The sequence below is a fragment of the Vicia villosa genome, linkage group LG5, assembly GCF_029867415.1.
Source record: "Vicia villosa cultivar HV-30 ecotype Madison, WI linkage group LG5, Vvil1.0, whole genome shotgun sequence".
NCBI classification, from domain to species: domain Eukaryota; kingdom Viridiplantae; phylum Streptophyta; class Magnoliopsida; order Fabales; family Fabaceae; genus Vicia; species Vicia villosa.
The window spans coordinates 151484904-151503948 of NC_081184.1; the positions used below are offsets into that span (position 1 = coordinate 151484904).

Genomic DNA, 19045 nt, shown 5'->3' on the forward strand with positions numbered 1-19045 from the left:
TGAAAAACCCAAGATCAATAATTTTAAACGAACCCTATTGTAAAATGTGTGGACTAGCTGATCTAGAGAGTAGTTATGTTGTCCAAAACTCGAGACTTAAAAATTTGTAATCAACTTAACCACTCCAAGTTTCATAAATATTTCTTTCACAAGTTTTTTTTTTTTGTGACACGAATCATTTTTACATAGTTTAGTTCAATTTCTATCAATAATTTTATTTAAGGTTATACACATTCCATTGGAAATGTTGTGCCATTTATAAATACAGAAAACTAAAAACAGATGGAAATAAACACAAAATACTAAGACAAGTTTCACATATTTAAATAACCTGCTCAATGCTCTAAAATAAACCGGCAGGAGAAAAGACACAATCAAACGTTGGTAGATACATATATGCTACCAAACATACCAAAACATAACAGCAAATAGTGACATGAGACATGAGACAAGTTTTCAACACACTACTATATACTTCACTTCACTTGTATTCCAGAATCATATTGTTCTCCGGAGCCAATCCAACACAAGCTCTCATTATATTCTCCAGCATAGATCTCTGCTTTGACAGCGCATTCACTACCGGTGTACCCGGAGGAACAAGAGGAGCCTTAGTGAGATAACTCAGGATGGTTGCCACAGGGTGGAACGAGTGAAACTTGTTCTGTAAATATAAAAAAACGACACATTTAGCTCGAAAAATTTGACAATTGAATGAACAAAAAACGGTTTAAGGAAGATCTAATAAGTTAATCACCTCGTGTTCAGATTTGAGCTGAATTCGAGTACTAAGTTCAGCAAGAAGAACTAAGTCCAAGATAATCGGAGCAGCCAAAAGCGAATCTTCACATGTGTTATGCATCACAATTGTGTTCTTTCCACCCATGAATATCTCAGAAGTGTACTCATCCATTGCTCTCTTGCTGTCAGCCACATAAGGCACATACTGCAAATCAAAACAACAAATTAGTTAATTAATTAATCACTTTGAATAACATAAACAACAAAAAAAGACAGGATAAAAGTAAAGTTACCTTAATTACAACAACATGGTCTGGATGTTCACCAGGAGCATAGAGAATAGCATTGCTGTTAACCATGTCATCGACAACGTTGCTCTTAGAGATTTCCTTCGAGCGGAAGGTTTGCGGTGCAGAGAGATTCATTCCATCATTGTTTCCCAAATGGTTGTAACTCACTATCGAGGTTGGCTGTGAATTCATCGCCAAACAACACAATTCAAATATCAATTCAGTTTACTTCTTTTAGGCCAGCAAAGTAATACATGGACTAATTTAACTTTAATCAAACAAAGTAAAAAACTGAATAATGGAATTCTCTTGGTAATAAAAATAGACAGACGAACGTACTTTGATACCAGCTCCTACGAGGAAATCGACCAACACAGACTTCATTTTTGTCTGACCACTCTTGAAATCATCTCCACCAATCAAACTGTTCCTTTTGATGGCCAGATCAATCAACCCTGATGAACAAATCCAACCAAAATTTCAAATTTGTAACACTGCCTAGTAACAAATCAAAGGAACAAAGGTATAAGGGGCAAATTAGAAAAGAACCTGGGACAAAGGTATTTTGGGGGCTTCCATTGATGAAAGGAACATTTTCAAGGACACAAGCCAAAGCAAAAAGGGTTGAAGGTGAAATCTCAGATTCATTCTTGTCCACAGAAGCCAAGAGATTTTCTGTAGTGTCATTTAGTCCCACCACAACGTTACTATACCTCTCAGTGTTTGCAGTCCACAGTACAACAACCTTGTCAACCTTGTTAGCTTCCTTAAACTCCCTTAAATTTCACAAAAATTCTTATATAAGTTTCAAAAACAATAATAGGATAGTACTATATTAATTATATATATATTGATATATTTAATGTTGAATTATACTTAATGTCTTTGATGACTTGTTGGAGTTGTTCTTTCTTTGTTCCTTTGATGATGTTATTGGCACGATCTCCTTGATTAGCAGCAATGAAATCAGGATCATAGATTCCAGGAAGAGGAACCATGGATTCCATGTAAGGTCTCAATTGTTTCTGTAGGTCTATGTCAAATACCTTGGCCCTCCCCATGGCATCAGCTAGGTTCATGTCACTTATATCCCATCCTCCCCATACAATATCCTCAGGGTTTACCTACATAAATTAATTCATTCAAACTCATGCTTATGAATTTTGCTAATTCATCTATGCAACAAGTATATTTGAAATCACAAGAGTTCATGTCACTCGTGTGAAACCAAATCACTGATGTCCCACCAGAAACACAACATCGACATAGACACGTTAACATAAATGTCAGTGTCAATTTTAAACATCGACATTATTTTTCAGAGGTATCGGTGATACAAATAATACTAGTAAAGTGTATAAAAATATATACCATAGGAAGAAGGCTCTTGAAAGGGGCATAAATTTCCTCTCCTTGAATAGACCCCACTCTGATAGCTGATGCTTGGGTCAGTGAACCAAAATAATTGGCTTGTTCAATCTTGTCCTTTGTTGCCCATGAAATACCCCTGAAAATTTTAAGTCACAAAAACATAATTTTCTTCGATTATTATTACCATAATAACCTATCAAGCACTACATCGACATTGACATAGACATCAGTAATAAATTAAATAAATTAAACATAATATTAGGATCGGTTTCAGACACTAACACACATTAAAAAGAGGTCAGTGAGATAATAACAACAAAATAATAAATAAAATAGCATAATGACGGTGAGTAAGATGAAACTAACTCTCTGTTTGCAATAACACCACCAGTGAGTGTTGAACCATTGTTTCCACCCCACCCAACAAGCATTACCCTAACAATTTGAAACAAAAAAAAAAACATAAATAACATAATAATAAATAAAAATTATTTTTTACAGAATTATAAAAATGAGAAAAAAAAAAGAACATTATAGTACCCCAATTTAGGGACATTAGTTTGTGTTTTAAACTCATATTTCACAGTTTTAGGCTTAACAACCCATTGATAAGTGTCATTTCTGTTCTCATGAACAAGTTCAGTTGTTTCATAATTGTACACAGATTGAATCTCTGTCTCTGTGTACTTCACGTTGGGACTCTCAACCTTGAAACTCTCTATGAACATTTTCGTGAATATGGAAAACACAAAGAGAAAAGGAGGAAGGTTTTTTTGAAGAAGAGTAGGTGGTTATGGTAGTGGTGTAGCTTCACGTTGGGGAAGATGGTTGTATTTATAAAGAAAAACCGCAATAGTGGCACTACACGTGGTATGGAAAGTGTGGACGTGAGTAGTGGGCCCATGCAGTTACTCAATAATGTTTTCTATTTTTTTAACTTTTTAGTTTTCATAAATAATAATTCATTCAAGATTGTTCTGGTTTAATTATGTGAGTTCTTGTATTTATTTATACTCTCGGCTCGGTTAAGTCATAATTTTATTAATGGTTTTATTCTAGAATAAGTAATTAATTTGTTAAGGGTATTTGTTCGAGAACTTTTTTTTTTTTTGTAAAGTTGTTATATATTGAACTAAATATTAAAATAGTCACCCTCCTTTCTAACACACACAATTAATTATATTAAAATATTTTAATTATTCAATATATTTAAAAATTAAGTTTTTTTTATAAATAGGATTCAAAGTAGTAATATGATATCAATCATCAAAATTACACACACACACATACATATATATATATATATATATATATATATATATATATATATATATATATATATATATATATATATATATATATATATATATATATATATATATATATATATATATATATATATATATCATTTATCTCTCTATCCTTTATATACATGTATTAACTCACTACTCACTAGTGATTTTCCATATTTCATCTTTATCTTTTTAAACTTTTTACAGTTGAGTTCATATGTTCACTATGAACACATCACACCAATGTCCACACCACCACCCCACTTAACAAAGTCATATGTTCACTATGAACACAACACACTATTGTTCAAATCCTCATTCGAAATTATCAAACTGACATATTAGATCCTTATTTTATGCACTCTAGTGATAATCTTAGCCTTTCCATCATTTTACAGCCCATAAATAACTCAAATTATCGTTCATAGTTCCACTCCATCAAAGTGACTCTTCGTTCAAAGAATAAATTAGGGTTCATTGACGAAACCCTAATCCATAAAAAAAAACTTCAAATTGATTATCCATTGCTTAAGATCACTGCAACATAATGGTCACTGACAGATGTCGAACGTGATGTCCTAGCAACTACTTCGACAAGTTAAACTAGAATTACCACCACTAACATAATCTAACTAGTTGAAGATGATGGAGCAGAAAATCAATAAATAACATAACCAATTGGTAATCCAGTTTGATGCAAACAACACCTACGTCTGGAGGATTGACTTCCAACCCAACAAAGGAAATCACTATTAGTAGTTTAGTACACTTAGTCTTACAAGCAACAACAAATCATATGTTTATGCAATGCCTCTTCCTAACATTATCCAATAACTTTCTATTTAGTACTCCCCCTAAATATGAGACACCCTATCACTTTCTTATTTTCTCTCAAACACTAATCCCTTAGTGTTTTAATCATTAAACCCTATAGATCAACTTCAATCTGCAAGATGAGTTGAATTTATAACTTAGCTAGATAAACCTACAACTATGCCAAGTTACTGAAACATAGTATGGTGTACATAAAATAAGAAGGACTCCTGTAAACCTAGCACACTAAAATATTCAATGTGAATGCTTGAATTCCAATGTAGGTTTTGAGCTCTTTATATAGCATAATAATTCTAGGCTTTTCTCCTTGGATATTTGCTATGATTTTGTCCATAAATAATGCAGAATCTATTGGATATTATTTGTTCCATAAATCTCTCCAACATGATATGATTTGTTACATTTTAAATTCAAATTTAAATATCCATTTAAGTCTGAATTAATCTTCTTCCAGTTGTCAAACAGATCACCTAATCATATTTCTAAATCAATAGCAATAAAATTTGATCTAATATTTAACCATAAAATCTCCCAAAATGCAACAACAATCACCTATTGCGCAAGGCCCAAATGTTGTACCAACATGATGGGACACTGTGTCCAGCATGTGTCCCTTATGCACTTCCATACAACTTAAGCAAGCTAAATTAATCTTGAACCCTTTGAAACTTCTCCATGTTGTTGTTTTGAAAACTGTAGTCAATCCAAAGGACCAATCCAAAAGGAACTTCAATCTCCTCATTTGGCAAATTCTGTCAAAATAACTCTTCGAGATATAATACTCATTCAAACCGTAACAAGTGACAACCACTATGAACACTAGACTATCAGAGCATACAATCAGCAACAGTAGCCATCTTTCGATCATCAGAGTTAAGCACCAGCAACACCAGCAGAAATCAATAGCATCAACATCATTAAGCTTCTAATGCTTACACATAATTTATTCATTTTTTCCAAACTAAACTGACAAACAATCATGCATGAACCCAGTTAGCACATAATTAGTAGTATACAATCCTACCAACTAACAATTATTAGCATGCAATTATTCACATACTTAGTCATGCATAACACAAACAGTTAGTAGTTAGTATCAGGATATGCAAAATAATACTAACACTGGAGCAAACTAAAAGGGCCATATGTCTTGCTCGATGCTCCAACATTTAAGGACATCGTTAGTACTTACTTGATAGTCTGTACTAAACAATTACCTATTACTAGAGATCACACCACACCACTACTCCACCTTTTTGCCATAATTTGGCCAATGGTTAGCACTTCAAACTAGAAAATAGAGGTCAGTCATGCATATGTTATTATGTTAGTATATACACAACCAGATCACGAGTAGAACAACTAGAATCAGCATCAAGAAATGCATAAGTATTACATCATATATTGTGCCAATCTTAAGAGGCTATTGTTGAATGCAGTATAGGGCAAGCAACAAAAGAAAAGATTTGGAAATATTGATCCGGGAATTATCGTCCACAGAGATGGAGATGCCATTCAATAGTTTCTACGGTTTCGAACTTTGGATTGAATGAGCAAAAAGTAAACAAAGATATACACAGGAAAAGAATAAACACATTCTTAGAAGAGAAATAACTTATCAGGAATGTAAATATATTCACTCTTCACAAACATACACTTACCAACCCGTTATACTCAACCTACAATACTCATCTATGTCATCACGTATCTCTCACATAAGCGTCCATCTCTGGAGCACAAACGAGATCATCTCACAACTAAGGTTATCTCTAACGCGAAGCTGCGAGAACATTCGTATTCTCGTGTCGGCGATCTCTCGCGCGCCGCTCAAACACGAAAGCATTAAGTACAGATACTCACAGTGAATGCTAGCTCTAAATCTATCTCTAGAGTTCAGAACCAACAGATTATCATCCTAGATAAAGATTCAAGCAGTTTATCTCTAAAGCAACTCAAATCTTCAGCACAGAGCAAAAATCCAGGATAACAATCAACATAGATTTGTAAAGCAAGTTAAATATAACTTTATAATCGGTAAATCGGTAAATATACATAAGATTCAAGTAAATATACAAACAAAACCAACACAGAGAAATACACAGAGAATAGAGAAGATAAACCAAACATCTCGCGGGTTGTCAGCTCCGGTTGATGAGAAATCCACCTCCGATCTTCCAAGTGCATGACCCGGTGTTGTTTTCTAAGCTAATCCTATTCTAAGAGTGAAAATGATGGATTTGGAACCAAAAACTCTCCAAAACCATAACCTAGAAATGTTCAAATGAAAGAAATATAAAGGCAAGTTCTGCTACGGCCGCTTAGCGGCCAAATCTCGCTTAGCGGGCTACACGTATTCACAAAATATCAAGAACAGTAAACAGGCCTCCGCTTAGCGGCCAGACCCACCGCTTAGCGGCCAAAGAAATTTGGTTCGCCCCTGGAAAGCGCGCTTAGACGCCGCTCAGCGGCGCTCTCTGCACAAAACTTGCTTATTTGATCCAAAATCGCGCAATCGGAGCCGTGCCTTCGACACTTTATTCCTCGAGGCTCCAATAAGCATGAATACCTATAAAAACAAAGGAAAAACTATTAAACGGTATATAAGACATATGAAAACTAAATAATGTGAATATATACACAAAAGTGGGGATTTTATTACAAAAATAGAATGAATAGAATCGATAAGTGCCACAATTATATACTCAAAATAACAACATTTTGGCACTTATCAAACTCTCCCCAACTTAAAACTTTGTTTGTCCTCAAACAATGTCAAATAAATCAAAGAATCAAAAGTAATAAACCAAAGAATTGTGAATCAATAAGTTTTGAAAACCAAAAACAAATGTATGGCTCAATACAAAAATGTATAAACAAAGTAAATACTTACCACTATACTACAACGACAACATGTAAATGAAACTAATCCTAAGTACAAAAAGCATACAAAACATTCTAACACAATACATGTTATCTCATGAATCACACCTAGCAAAATTTCATCAATGGATGAAGAACACACAAAGGTGAAGGACTTTTAACACTCATCCAACAATCTTGCAAACAAAAGATTAAATTATGCATTCATCCAAAAATCACATTGAAGATACAAAAGCAAGAATCACAAGGACTTTTCAAGGTTGTAATGTGGCTTGGTTAACAAACAAGGGATATGTCCTAAGGCTAATCGAAACAAAAACTTGCCTAAACCTAAGGGAGTGATCAATCCACCAAAGATTCAAACAACAAAATCTCGATTAAACTTCCTCCTTAACCACAAGTTTCTCAAACCAATCACAATACTTATTAGCACAATTATTCACTTCTCTTTTCTTTTTGTTTTTCAAAGCTTTTTCACATTTTTTTTCTTTTCTTTTTCTTTTCTTTTCTTTTCATTTTTTTTCTTTTTCTTTCTTTTCAACCTCATAGCAACAACCACATAAGTAGCAACCATTTCTCTCCCCAACTTAAATTCAACCACACCATCATATGAATACTCCCTACTTTCTAAGGCAAGGTAAAAATCCATACAACAACATAAAGTTGAGGGTTCAAGAAAACAAAGAATCAATCATCCATGCAAAAATGAGAACTAAACACTCAAAGATAAGCATTTAGCAAAAACAACATGGATATTGACAAAAAGGCTCAAAAGGGTTAACAAATGATCACACACTCACAAGGTGAATTGACTATTTGGTTTTGGTAGTTGTGCTCAAAATGAAACAAAATGCCTTGATCATTTTCATGCTTTCATAAAATCAACATAAACAAAAGATTAAGCATAATAAAATCCAGTTAAAACAAAGATTGTGGCCTCCAACATATATGAACAATGGAAAGCTTCCTCACATTTATGGTTTGTGAACTAAAGTGATTCAATCAATAAACAAGTAATGCAAAAGAATGAATGGCATGGTAATTGTACAAATGAAAAGTTTCCTAAACATGCTATGCTATAGAAAGCGATAAATGAGTACCTTGAATGATACAACTTCAGAAAAAATATCCTACCATACATCCGCAAGTTGAAACACTCAAGCTTTAGAAAATCACCTCAAAAATCTTCGAATTACCGACAAAATTCGAGTACAAACAAACAATAAAAGAATTAGAAACACAAAACTATTATCTACTACTAATTAGCCTTGGTGAAAGTGGGAAAAATGAGTGAACCAAGTGGAATGGAAATCCCACTGGTACAAAGCCAGAAAACAAAATTTTACTGTCATCGCTTAGCGGAGCTAGGCTCGCTTAGCGATGACAGAAAAAACCAGAAAAATCAGAACAGAACAGCTGTTCCAATTTTCCTCCACTTCACCTAAATACCTCATAAATATAAATATAAACAATATTTACAACCGTTGGGGTGCCTCCCAACAAGCGCTTGTTTTACGTCGTTAGCTCGACGCCTTTATTGTTTCGGTGTTTGGAAAGTAGCTTCCTCCCGTCATGCCATGGTGACGTCTCACCGCACAAGCCTAAAGAAAGTGTCCTAACCAAAACACTCAACAAACGTTACGAGTACAAATATATACAATAACTAAACGAACATAAAAATGAAAGTATACAACTATATACACAAACAAACACATATGTACAAGTATGGAACACAAACAACTATTATCATACAAAAAGGAAAAATTTGTGAATGTAAACAAGTAAACATATACAAGTGAAACTATAAAAATATATATGTTATATACAAAAGTATAATTATATGCAATTATAAACAAGTAAGCTAAATTGGTGAGCATAAACAAGTAAACATGTACAAGTGGAAATATACAAGTAAACATATACAATATATACGTTATATACAAAGCTCAAAACCACGAAAACTATTGCGATGCAATCACAACCATCCCCGGCAACGGCGCCATTTTGTTGAATGCAGTATAGGGCAAGCAACAAAAGAAAAGATTTGGAAATATTGATCCGGGATTTATCGTCCACAGAGATGGAGATGCCATTCAATAGTTTCTACGGTTTCGAACTTTGGATTGAATGAGCAAAAAGTAAACAAAGATATACACAGGAAAAGAATAAACACATTCTTAGAAGAGAAATAACTTATCAGGAATGTAAATATATTCACTCTTCACAAACATACACTTACCAACCCGTTATACTCAACCTACAATACTCATCTATGTCATCACGTATCTCTCACATAAGCGTCCATCTCTGGAGCACAAACGAGATCATCTCACAACTAAGGTTATCTCTAACGCGAAGCTGCGAGAACATTCGTATTCTCGTGTCGGTGATCTCTCGCGCGCCGCTCAAACACGAAAGCATTAAGTACAGATACTCACAGTGAATGCTAGCTCTAAATCTATCTCTAGAGTTCAGAACCAACAGATTATCATCCTAGATAAAGATTCAAGCAGTTTATCTCTAAAGCAACTCAAATCTTCAGCACAGAGCAAAAATCCAGGATAACAATCAACATAGATTTGTAAAGCAAGTTAAATATAACTTTATAATCGGTAAATCGGTAAATATACATAAGATTCAAGTAAATATACAAACAAACCCAACACAGAGAAATACACAGAGAATAGAGAAGATAAACCAAACATCTCGCGGGTTGTCAGCTCCGGTTGATGAGAAATCCACCTCCGATCTTCCAAGTGCATGACCCGGTGTTGTTTTCTAAGCTAATCCTATTCTAAGAGTGAAAATGATGGAGTTGGAACCAAAAACTCTCCAAAACCATAACCTAGAAATGTTCAAATGAAAGAAATATAAAGGCAAGTTCTGCTACGGCCGCTTAGCGGCCAAATCTCGCTTAGCGGGCTACACGTATTCACAAAATATCAAGAACAGTAAACAGGCCTCCGCTTAGCGGCCAGACCCACCGCTTAGCGGCCAAAGAAATTTGGTTCGCCCCTGGAAAGCGCGCTTAGACGCCGCTCAGCGGCGCTCTCTGCACAAAACTTGCTTATTTGATCCAAAATCGCGCAATCGGAGCCGTGCCTTCGACACTTTATTCCTCGAGGCTCCAATAAGCATGAATACCTATAAAAACAAAGGAAAAACTATTAAACGGTATATAAAACATATGAAAACTAAATAATGTGAATATATACACAAAAGTGGGGATTTTATTACAAAAATAGAATGAATAGAATCGATAAGTGCCACAATTATATACTCAAAATAACAACATTTTGGCACTTATCAGCTATAGAGCCCTTACTGATTAAAAAATGCCCATAATACAAATGCCAACAAACTCAATAGAACCATTTGAAATCAACTGTATTGAGATTTATTCATCTATCCATCCTCTACAATTCATGTAATTAAACTAGTCTTCATAAACATCTGAGTCAAATTCATGAGCTTGAACTAGTCTCTTCTTCAAGGTCTTCCGTTTGGTCATCTTGAGATGGAATCTTCTTACTTTGATATCCAGAATTGTGGCTCTTCTAGAGATCAATTTGCACTTGATGAAAAGAGAGAGAGAGAGAGAGAGAGAGAGAGAGAGAGAGAGAGAGAGAGAGAGAGAGAGAGGGGGGAAGAAGCAAGATAAAGGTAGGAGCAATCTATTCTTTCTTGTAAAGAAGGTTCAGATAAATGAGGTTTAGAAATAAGTAAAGTTTGTTTTGTTCCATGTGCAATACAAACCCAAAAAGATAAAAAAACTCCTCTACATATCTCCCTAGCATTGACTGCTATAGACCATCAGAGATGCAAATACCAAGGACCCTCCTTAGTTTTTCAAATTGATTTGCATCCAACGCTTTGGTAAAAATGTCGCAGACCAATGTCATGACATCTTGTCCCACATTATACTCCTTCAACATTTTCTTTATCAAGAGTAATTTCCAACCATTGCTCCCTCCAGCAATGTACTCAACTTCATCAGAAGATAAGGTTACATTGATTTGTTCCTTATTGACCCAAGATGTAATGATGAGGTTCTTATTTTTTGTCACATAAACTTTCTCCAACAGCTGTACAACTTCTTCAAATGTCAAAACTTCTTTGGACAACTTTCTTTCAAAACACTTCCTCTTTATCATACTTTCCCCATAATAGAAGGACACTTTTATTGTTAGAATCTCTTGCCATCCATCATTTATTATATGATGAACAATATGTCCAAATCATTTTCTTCAGCTTTTTCACTGATTTAAGCATTATAGTTTCTTCATATTTACCCTTGACAGCTTGCTCATCCTTTCTCTGTGTTGGGAACTCAGTTTCCCCAATGTTACTTAAGATATTTTTGAGCACTTGGTTACTCCATAAGAGTTGAGTGCAACTTCTTTCAGTAATTAAACCCTGGTAATCACTTATGTAGTTCTTCATTTACTAGACAAAATTCTCCATCCTCGAGTCTGACATCCATCTAACACAACTGATATCCTCCAACACCTAATCACTTTTTTTCAATTGCAGGTCTTATCTTGGAGTCTTCCTTTCAATAGTTATCCACTTCAAGTACTTTCTCTTCAGCGCATCTTTGCAAGGATCAGTCTCTTCAGTATCATCTCCAATAACTTGTTCAACCCCAACATGAACTCCATTGTTCACAGAGATAGATCCATCATAAGCACGGACACCATCATCAATGTTGTCATTCACCTTCAATTCACGATCCTTTTCATGAATGCTCTTGTCATGATACTTGGTTGATTTCTCCATGATTCTCTTTATTATGTTGGCACAAGGAAGGTCTACAGTTTTCACACTTGAGTACCTATTAAAATAGGCACTACTCATATCCATATGATAAATATTGAACTTAGTAATACATGATAGTCTTGGAATCAGTTTGATGAATCAAATATGGGAAATAGAATCATAGAGACTTCCATCTTCATCAACATATAACATAGAGTTTCTTGATTTAACACTTTCATTATTATGGGTAGCCATCTCATTTATAGATTTTGTGTTCTTTGAAAATCAATCTATACTCTTTGCCATTAATATTTCAACCACTGGTCTTTGGTTCCTGCTCCTGTGCCCTAGTCGTAGAAATTAGTTTGACTGTAGTAAGGAGATGCATTTATTATTGGTCATAATCTAATTAGATACCATGAGTTAAAATTGATTTTTATCATATTTACTTAGAATTATTTTCCCATACATTTTGTTGAACTATACTGAGAAATTTGTGGAAATGGAGTAAAAATGTGTTGACATAAAAGGATTAAATTTCATTAATAGAAGAAGGAAGTACATTCAAAAGTATTTAGATAAACACATTAAAGAGAATATCTGAAATGTTTGGCCTTGAAAAAGTTTCCCCATCTGGAATACTACACATCTTCATCATTTGAATCAAAATAAACTCCATTTTCATCTGAATCAAAAGAGTCTTCTTCTATGGGGGTCTTGTTCTTCTTGGACTTCCTCTTCCTTTACGCCTTTGGAGTTGCCTCAGGTTTGGAAGCTTTAAGAGTTGGGCTTGCTTAAGGAGGTTTGATTTCTTCTTGCTTCTGCTCAACACACTGTGTCACTTTCTTGGTCTTCTTGACCATAGTAGTCTCAGAAGTAATAGAAGTCTTAGAGATCTCAGTTGAAGTACTCATTTTTGGTTTAGAAGGAGATGAAAGATGATTTGTGTGGCTTGAAACTGAGAAGGTACGCTTTTATAATGGCCCGATTGGAAGATTAATCATATTGCGTGTTGTTGTTATTGATTCTTGGAAGTTTAAACACCAATAGCCATTAATGCATGCTACCTGCTCTTTAATTCATCTTTTCACTTTTTAGTTTCCATTTGTTGGAAGATGGTAAGATATTGACTTGCTGCCGAAGGAAGTAATTATTTTCATTTTTTCTTTGGTCTCTTCAGTTTCTTGAAAGCTGAAATGATAATGGATTACTGTTCAATATACTTTTCTCTCTCTACTCTTTATATTTATTTTTTGTTGATGATAAAAGGAGGAAGAAGTATGGAAGTATTTAAAGAGTATGATAAAAACATCTTCTATATTTTTATTAAGGTTCTGAACCCAATTTAATTAACTTATGTTATGTGCTTAAATTATTTTTGTAGATAAAAGTTTAATAACTTGGATAGAACTTAGTGGGGCTTACAAAATTCAACATATGAACTGTTAGACTCAGAGAGAGCTTACAAACCTTAGGCTCTAAAGTTGTCAAGTTATTAAAATTAGTTTTAAAAACTTGGATAGAACTTAGGGGGGGCTTACAAACCTCAACCTATGGACTGTTAGACTCGGGGGAAGCTTACAAACCTTAGACTCTGATGTTGTCAAGTTGTTTAAACTAAACAACTATTGTTCTTAAAATACTTACATTTGTCATCATAAAAAAGGGGGAGATTGTTGGAACAAAATTTATTCATACTCCTTGAATTTTGATGATAACAAAGTACTTAAAGAACAATAGGGAATACTAACATTTGTTTAATTGTGCAGAATCATTAAGCCAATAATTAACTAGGTTTTGACCTAGTTAAATGGCTTTTAAAAAAGAAACATATAATTCAAATTCTAATGGATCAAAATCAAATTTTCAAATAGAACCTCAGAGCTATATTGACTCAGCCTTTGATAAGCTAGAAACGTAATGTAACGCCTTTTAGTCCATACTCTGTGCAAAAGCAGCTCCATCTTATCAAATGCCAGAATTTGGAAAAAGTCAACTAGAGGTTTTAGCGCAAGGCTCAAGGCTGTGTGACACGATTTCTTCAGTTTACTCCAGCATGCCTATGGACGCCTTACTTGAGAAAGACACAATGGATAAAGAGATTATTTAGAAGATAAAAATCCTTATCGTACGTATTCCAACATCTCTCTCTCTTGGAAATTGTTTCTTCAACAAAGATACTTGTTCAAGAAAGTTTCCAATGTCTATTTTGTTCCCTCTATATAAGGAGAAGAAGATTCAAAAGAAGCAACAATAATACATACAACAAGATAGAACACGAACTATTTCACTTTCTAAGCTTTAGTACATAGTTGTTGTATTGCACATAGACTTAAGATTTTATTACACTTGTATATCTTAAAAATCTCAAGTAACATTGCTTGTGTTGTATTCTTTGTACCTCTGAATGAATATAAGACACATCTTGTTGTAATCCTAAATAATTTGTTTAGAATTCGTAAAAGTCTCAAACAGTGTGTTTGAGCAAGAAAGTCTCTTTCTAGTTAGATTGAGCAAGGAAGTCTCAGACCGAGTGTTTGAGCAAAGAAGTCTCGGAGATTTTGAGCAAGGAAGCCTCTTTCAAGTTGATTGAGCAAAGAAGTCATGAACGTGTGTGTTTAGGCAAGGAAGTCTCTTTCAGGTGTGATTGAGCATGAAGTCTTGGACTGACGTGTCTAAGCAAGTTATAATCAGGTTCTAATTATAGTGAAAAGCTCTTGTGTGACAAGGGGATTGGACTACTCTCGTTATAGAGGAACCAGGATAATTTTTGTGTGTGATTTACTTATTGCTTTTTCACTTTAAATTATTCTGTTGCTGCTTACTCTAGCTTAGACTCTGAATATGGTCAGATTCAGAAGTTCATGTTTTAGAAAGAAAAAAATTATTAGATACACAATTCAACCACCCTTCTTGTGTATTTTTCTCACCTTCATTAACTACTAAACTCGTAATTTATTGTGTAACATTGACTACCTTAGTTTTATTATGGGATGGTAAGAATCATCATCTCTTTCAACCTAATAAGGCCTAGGGAAAAGGGATATTGGCCCTTACTCGTGTTGTCATGTGTATGGAAAAGCTTTCACTAACTATGATTGAGGAAGTACATAAATCCAACTAAAAGCCTATACAACTTTCACCTGATGGTCCTATATTTTCTCATTTTTTCTTTGTAAATGATGTCTTACTATTTTTCAAGGTGACTTGTGTTCAAGGCATGCTTATAGCTAGTTTTTTTCCCAACCATTAGTTCTACATCGGGATACAAAAATTAATTGCTCTAAGTCTAAATCTATATTTTCAAGTGGTGTCCCCAGGAGTAACATTAATAAACTGAGCAACATGACTACCATAAGGAGTACTAATAATTCTAATAACTATCTTAACTTTTCCATGTTCATAGGTAGAGTAAAAAATGATGACTTCAGCTTCATTATTGACAATATAACCAAGAGATTGACAGTTTGGAAGAACAAATTAATGAATAGACCAAGCAGAATCACAATGGTTTCATATGTTATGACTATCACTCCCCCTATTACATGCAAAATACTTGGTTTTTAACTAATATTTACAATCAGATAGATCAAATGCTCATAAAGTTATATGAAAAGATAATAATGGCAAAGATATTCACGTGATCAATTGGAACAAAATTACTTAACCTAAGAAGTTTGGTGACTTAGGTGTGAGGATAACTCAAGAAGTTAACACAATTATGTTAGGTAAGTTGGTTTGGGATATTCAGTCCAACTTTGAGAAACCTTAGGTTCATATAATCAAGAATAAATATATAAGCAATTATAAAGATATGCTATTTGTTAAAAAAAAGTTGGCTAAATTATATGGAATTCTATTTTTAAAGCAAACGAAGATTTGAAGGTAGGTTATACATACAAGGTGGGTGATGGTAATTTTCTTTTTTTATATGCTCCTTAGATTACACATGAACATCTTTGAGATCAAATGAATTATGTTGATATTCAAGATATTCACCTTAGAATCAAAGATGTTTTGAGAGATGGCAATTGGAACTTGTCTCAACTCTACACCATTATGCCTAATGAGTTAATTATCCTTGTGAACAACCAACACCTTAACTTGAATTTTCTTTCCTTTCCTGCATTTTAAATTATTGTACCAAACAAAAACAATTACATTCCATTTAATAATATTGTAGTAAAAAAATAAAAATCTTAATGAATCGGTTTGTATCATGAAAAACTTAATATCTCAATCCATCCCCTTGATATTTATTTGGCGCAATTCTATTAATGTCCGTTGCTTTTGGAGATACGTCACCCATCAAAAAGCATATTTTTTGCTAAAATTTAATTTTTTGGGAGGTGCATCTACAGAAATATTTTAAATTGAAAAACCTTTAAAATAAATCTATATTTCATATGTGCACCTCAGGAAAAAAAAAAACCAAATTTTAACTAAAAAAAAAGTGTTTTCTTATATATATCTCGAAAATAGAGAGTATTTTTGGAAGCGCAGTATGATGCTTAAAAACTCCCAAGGGTAGAATAAGAGATTCATCTATCCTATAAGAAAGAAAGATGTTCTAGAAATTCCAAGATTGTCCTTCTAGTCACACAACCCTCCATGTGGATAGGTTGCTTGCATTTTCCTGCTTTTCAATTGCTTGATCATATTGCTTTTATCTCGATATTCTCTTTCTTCATGTCTCTTTCTTCACACATCTTACTTTCTTCATGTCTCTTTCTTCACACATCTTAAACTTCTGGATTCATCTCTCTCTTCTCTTTCTTTACGAGAAATAAATATGAATTAAATTTTATTTATTGACATTAATAACAAAAATCATATTTATATATAAAATATTCTTAATTATTTAATTATCACAGGAATAGAAAGTATATATAGTTATTGAATCAAACATGAAAATTATATTTATTTAAAATTTTAATAAATTTTATTTCTTCTAATATGATAATTGTATGTAAGTTATTGATAAAAAAAAGGGAAAAGCTAACATGTGCCCCAAGGGCACAAGTTAATGAGATATTTATAGAAATATTTTCTTGAAACGCGTGCATTCAATGTATTGAAACTTTAAATATGACTCTATTGCATTTAATTACATTTAACTTTTTCTAATTATAGTATCCTTAACATGTGCCCTTAGGGCACACGTTAGCATGACCCTAAAAAAAATTAAATAATAACAGAACCAAGTTTAATATTAATTCAATTATTTTGTAAATAATGCCAAACAAATATTTATAGATGAAAAAATAATATTAATTATTCAAAAATAATATATATATATATATATATATATATATATATATATATATATATATATATATATATATATATATATATATATATATATATATATATATATATATATATATATATATATATACGTGGAGGGTTATATTGACTCCAAGAGTAAGTGTTCAACACTTACTCCAAATCATAACCATTGATTTTCATTAATCCAACGGTTTTAATTGATCATTTAATCTAATTATTTTTGGAAATATTTTTTTATATAAAACTTTAATTAAAACCATTGGATTAATAAAAATCAATGGTTATGATTTGGAGTAAGTGTTGAACACTTACTCTTGGAGTCAATATAACCCTCCTCTCTCTCTCTCTCTATCTCTCTCTCTCTCTCTCTCTCTCTCTATATATATATATATATATATATATATATATATATATATATATATATATATATTTCTTAATTATTTTATTATCACAAGAATAGAAATAATATATAGCTATTGAGTCGAAAATAAAAATTTTATTTATTTAAAACTTTAATAATTTTTTTTAATCAAGAATATATATTAATTCACGGGAACATGAATATACTGATCACAATATTAAATATTAACGAGAATCTGAAGTTGCTGATTAAACTATTGAATATTAACAACGAGAACATAAAGTTACTAATCAAAATAGTGAATATTAACGAGAACATGAAGTTATTGATCACAATATTGAATATTAATAGGAACCTAAAGTTACTGATTACAATATTGAATATTATCGGGAACATGAAGTTACTGATCACAATATTGAATATTAATGAGAACTTAAAGTTACTTATTAAAATATTGAATATTAACGGCAACATGAAGTTATTAATTACAATATTGAACATTAACGGAAACATGAGATTACTAATCACAATATTTAATATTAATGGGAATATGAAGTTACTGATTAAAATATTGAATATTCACGGAAACATTAAGTTACTGATTACAATATTGAATATTAACGGGAACCTGAAGTTACTGTTTAAAATATTGAATATTAACAACGGGAACATGAAGTTATTGATCAAAATAGTGAATATTAACGGGAACATGAAGTTATTGATCACAATATTGAATATTAACGAGAACCTGGAGTTACTGATAAAATATTTTGAAATTAACGGGAACCTAAGGTTACTGATTAAAATATTAAATATTAACGGAAACATGAAATTACATATCAAAATATTGAATATTGACGGAAATATGAGATCACTTATCACAATATTGAATATTAACAGAAACATGAAGTCAGTGATTAACATATTGATTATTAACATGAACTTCATGTTATGAAAGGCTCTTTGGGTACCATTTTGGTGCTTTCAATTTTGTTCCTCATTTTTTTAAGAGGTTAAAGGTAGTGCACTGACAGTGTAAAAAAGTTTTACACTGTCATCCAATAGAAACAAATCCTTTTGCCATGTCATATAAGTTTTTTTAAAATTACAGTCTGATTTGTCCTGATTCATGGTCGTGATTGGTTGACAGTGCATCACCCATTTTCTCTTTTTTTAAATACAATTTAATATTAATTATTCTTATTTTTTCCATAAAATATTAATTATTT

General features: G+C 32.6%; 1 protein-coding gene across 1 annotated transcript; it reads right to left on the reverse strand.

Moving 5' to 3' along the window:
* Positions 1-289: 289 nt before the first annotated feature.
* On the reverse strand, positions 290-3209 carry LOC131603208 (inositol-3-phosphate synthase-like). Its single transcript, XM_058875491.1, has 9 exons — positions 2943-3209; positions 2769-2837; positions 2403-2538; positions 1908-2155; positions 1581-1807; positions 1371-1486; positions 1035-1211; positions 758-946; positions 290-664 (listed from the first exon to the last, which is right to left on the reverse strand). The coding sequence occupies exons 1-9, from the start codon at positions 3128-3130 to the stop codon at positions 482-484; spliced, it is 1533 nt and encodes a 510-aa protein (XP_058731474.1). The 5' UTR covers positions 3131-3209; the 3' UTR covers positions 290-481.
* Between the last annotated feature and the right edge of the window lie 15836 nt (positions 3210-19045).

Excerpts from the sequence above, each read along its gene's own strand:
- LOC131603208 (XM_058875491.1), bottom strand. The coding sequence starts at position 3,130 with ATGTTCATAGAGAGTTTCAAGGTTGAGAGTCCCAACGTGAAGTACACA. Across the intron at positions 2,156-2,402 it reads TCAAGAGCCTTCTTCCTATG|GTAAACCCTGAGGATATTGT; the intron begins GTATATATTTTT and ends TAATTTATGTAG. Across the intron at positions 665-757 it reads AGCTCAAATCTGAACACGAG|AACAAGTTTCACTCGTTCCA; the intron begins GTGATTAACTTA and ends TTATATTTACAG.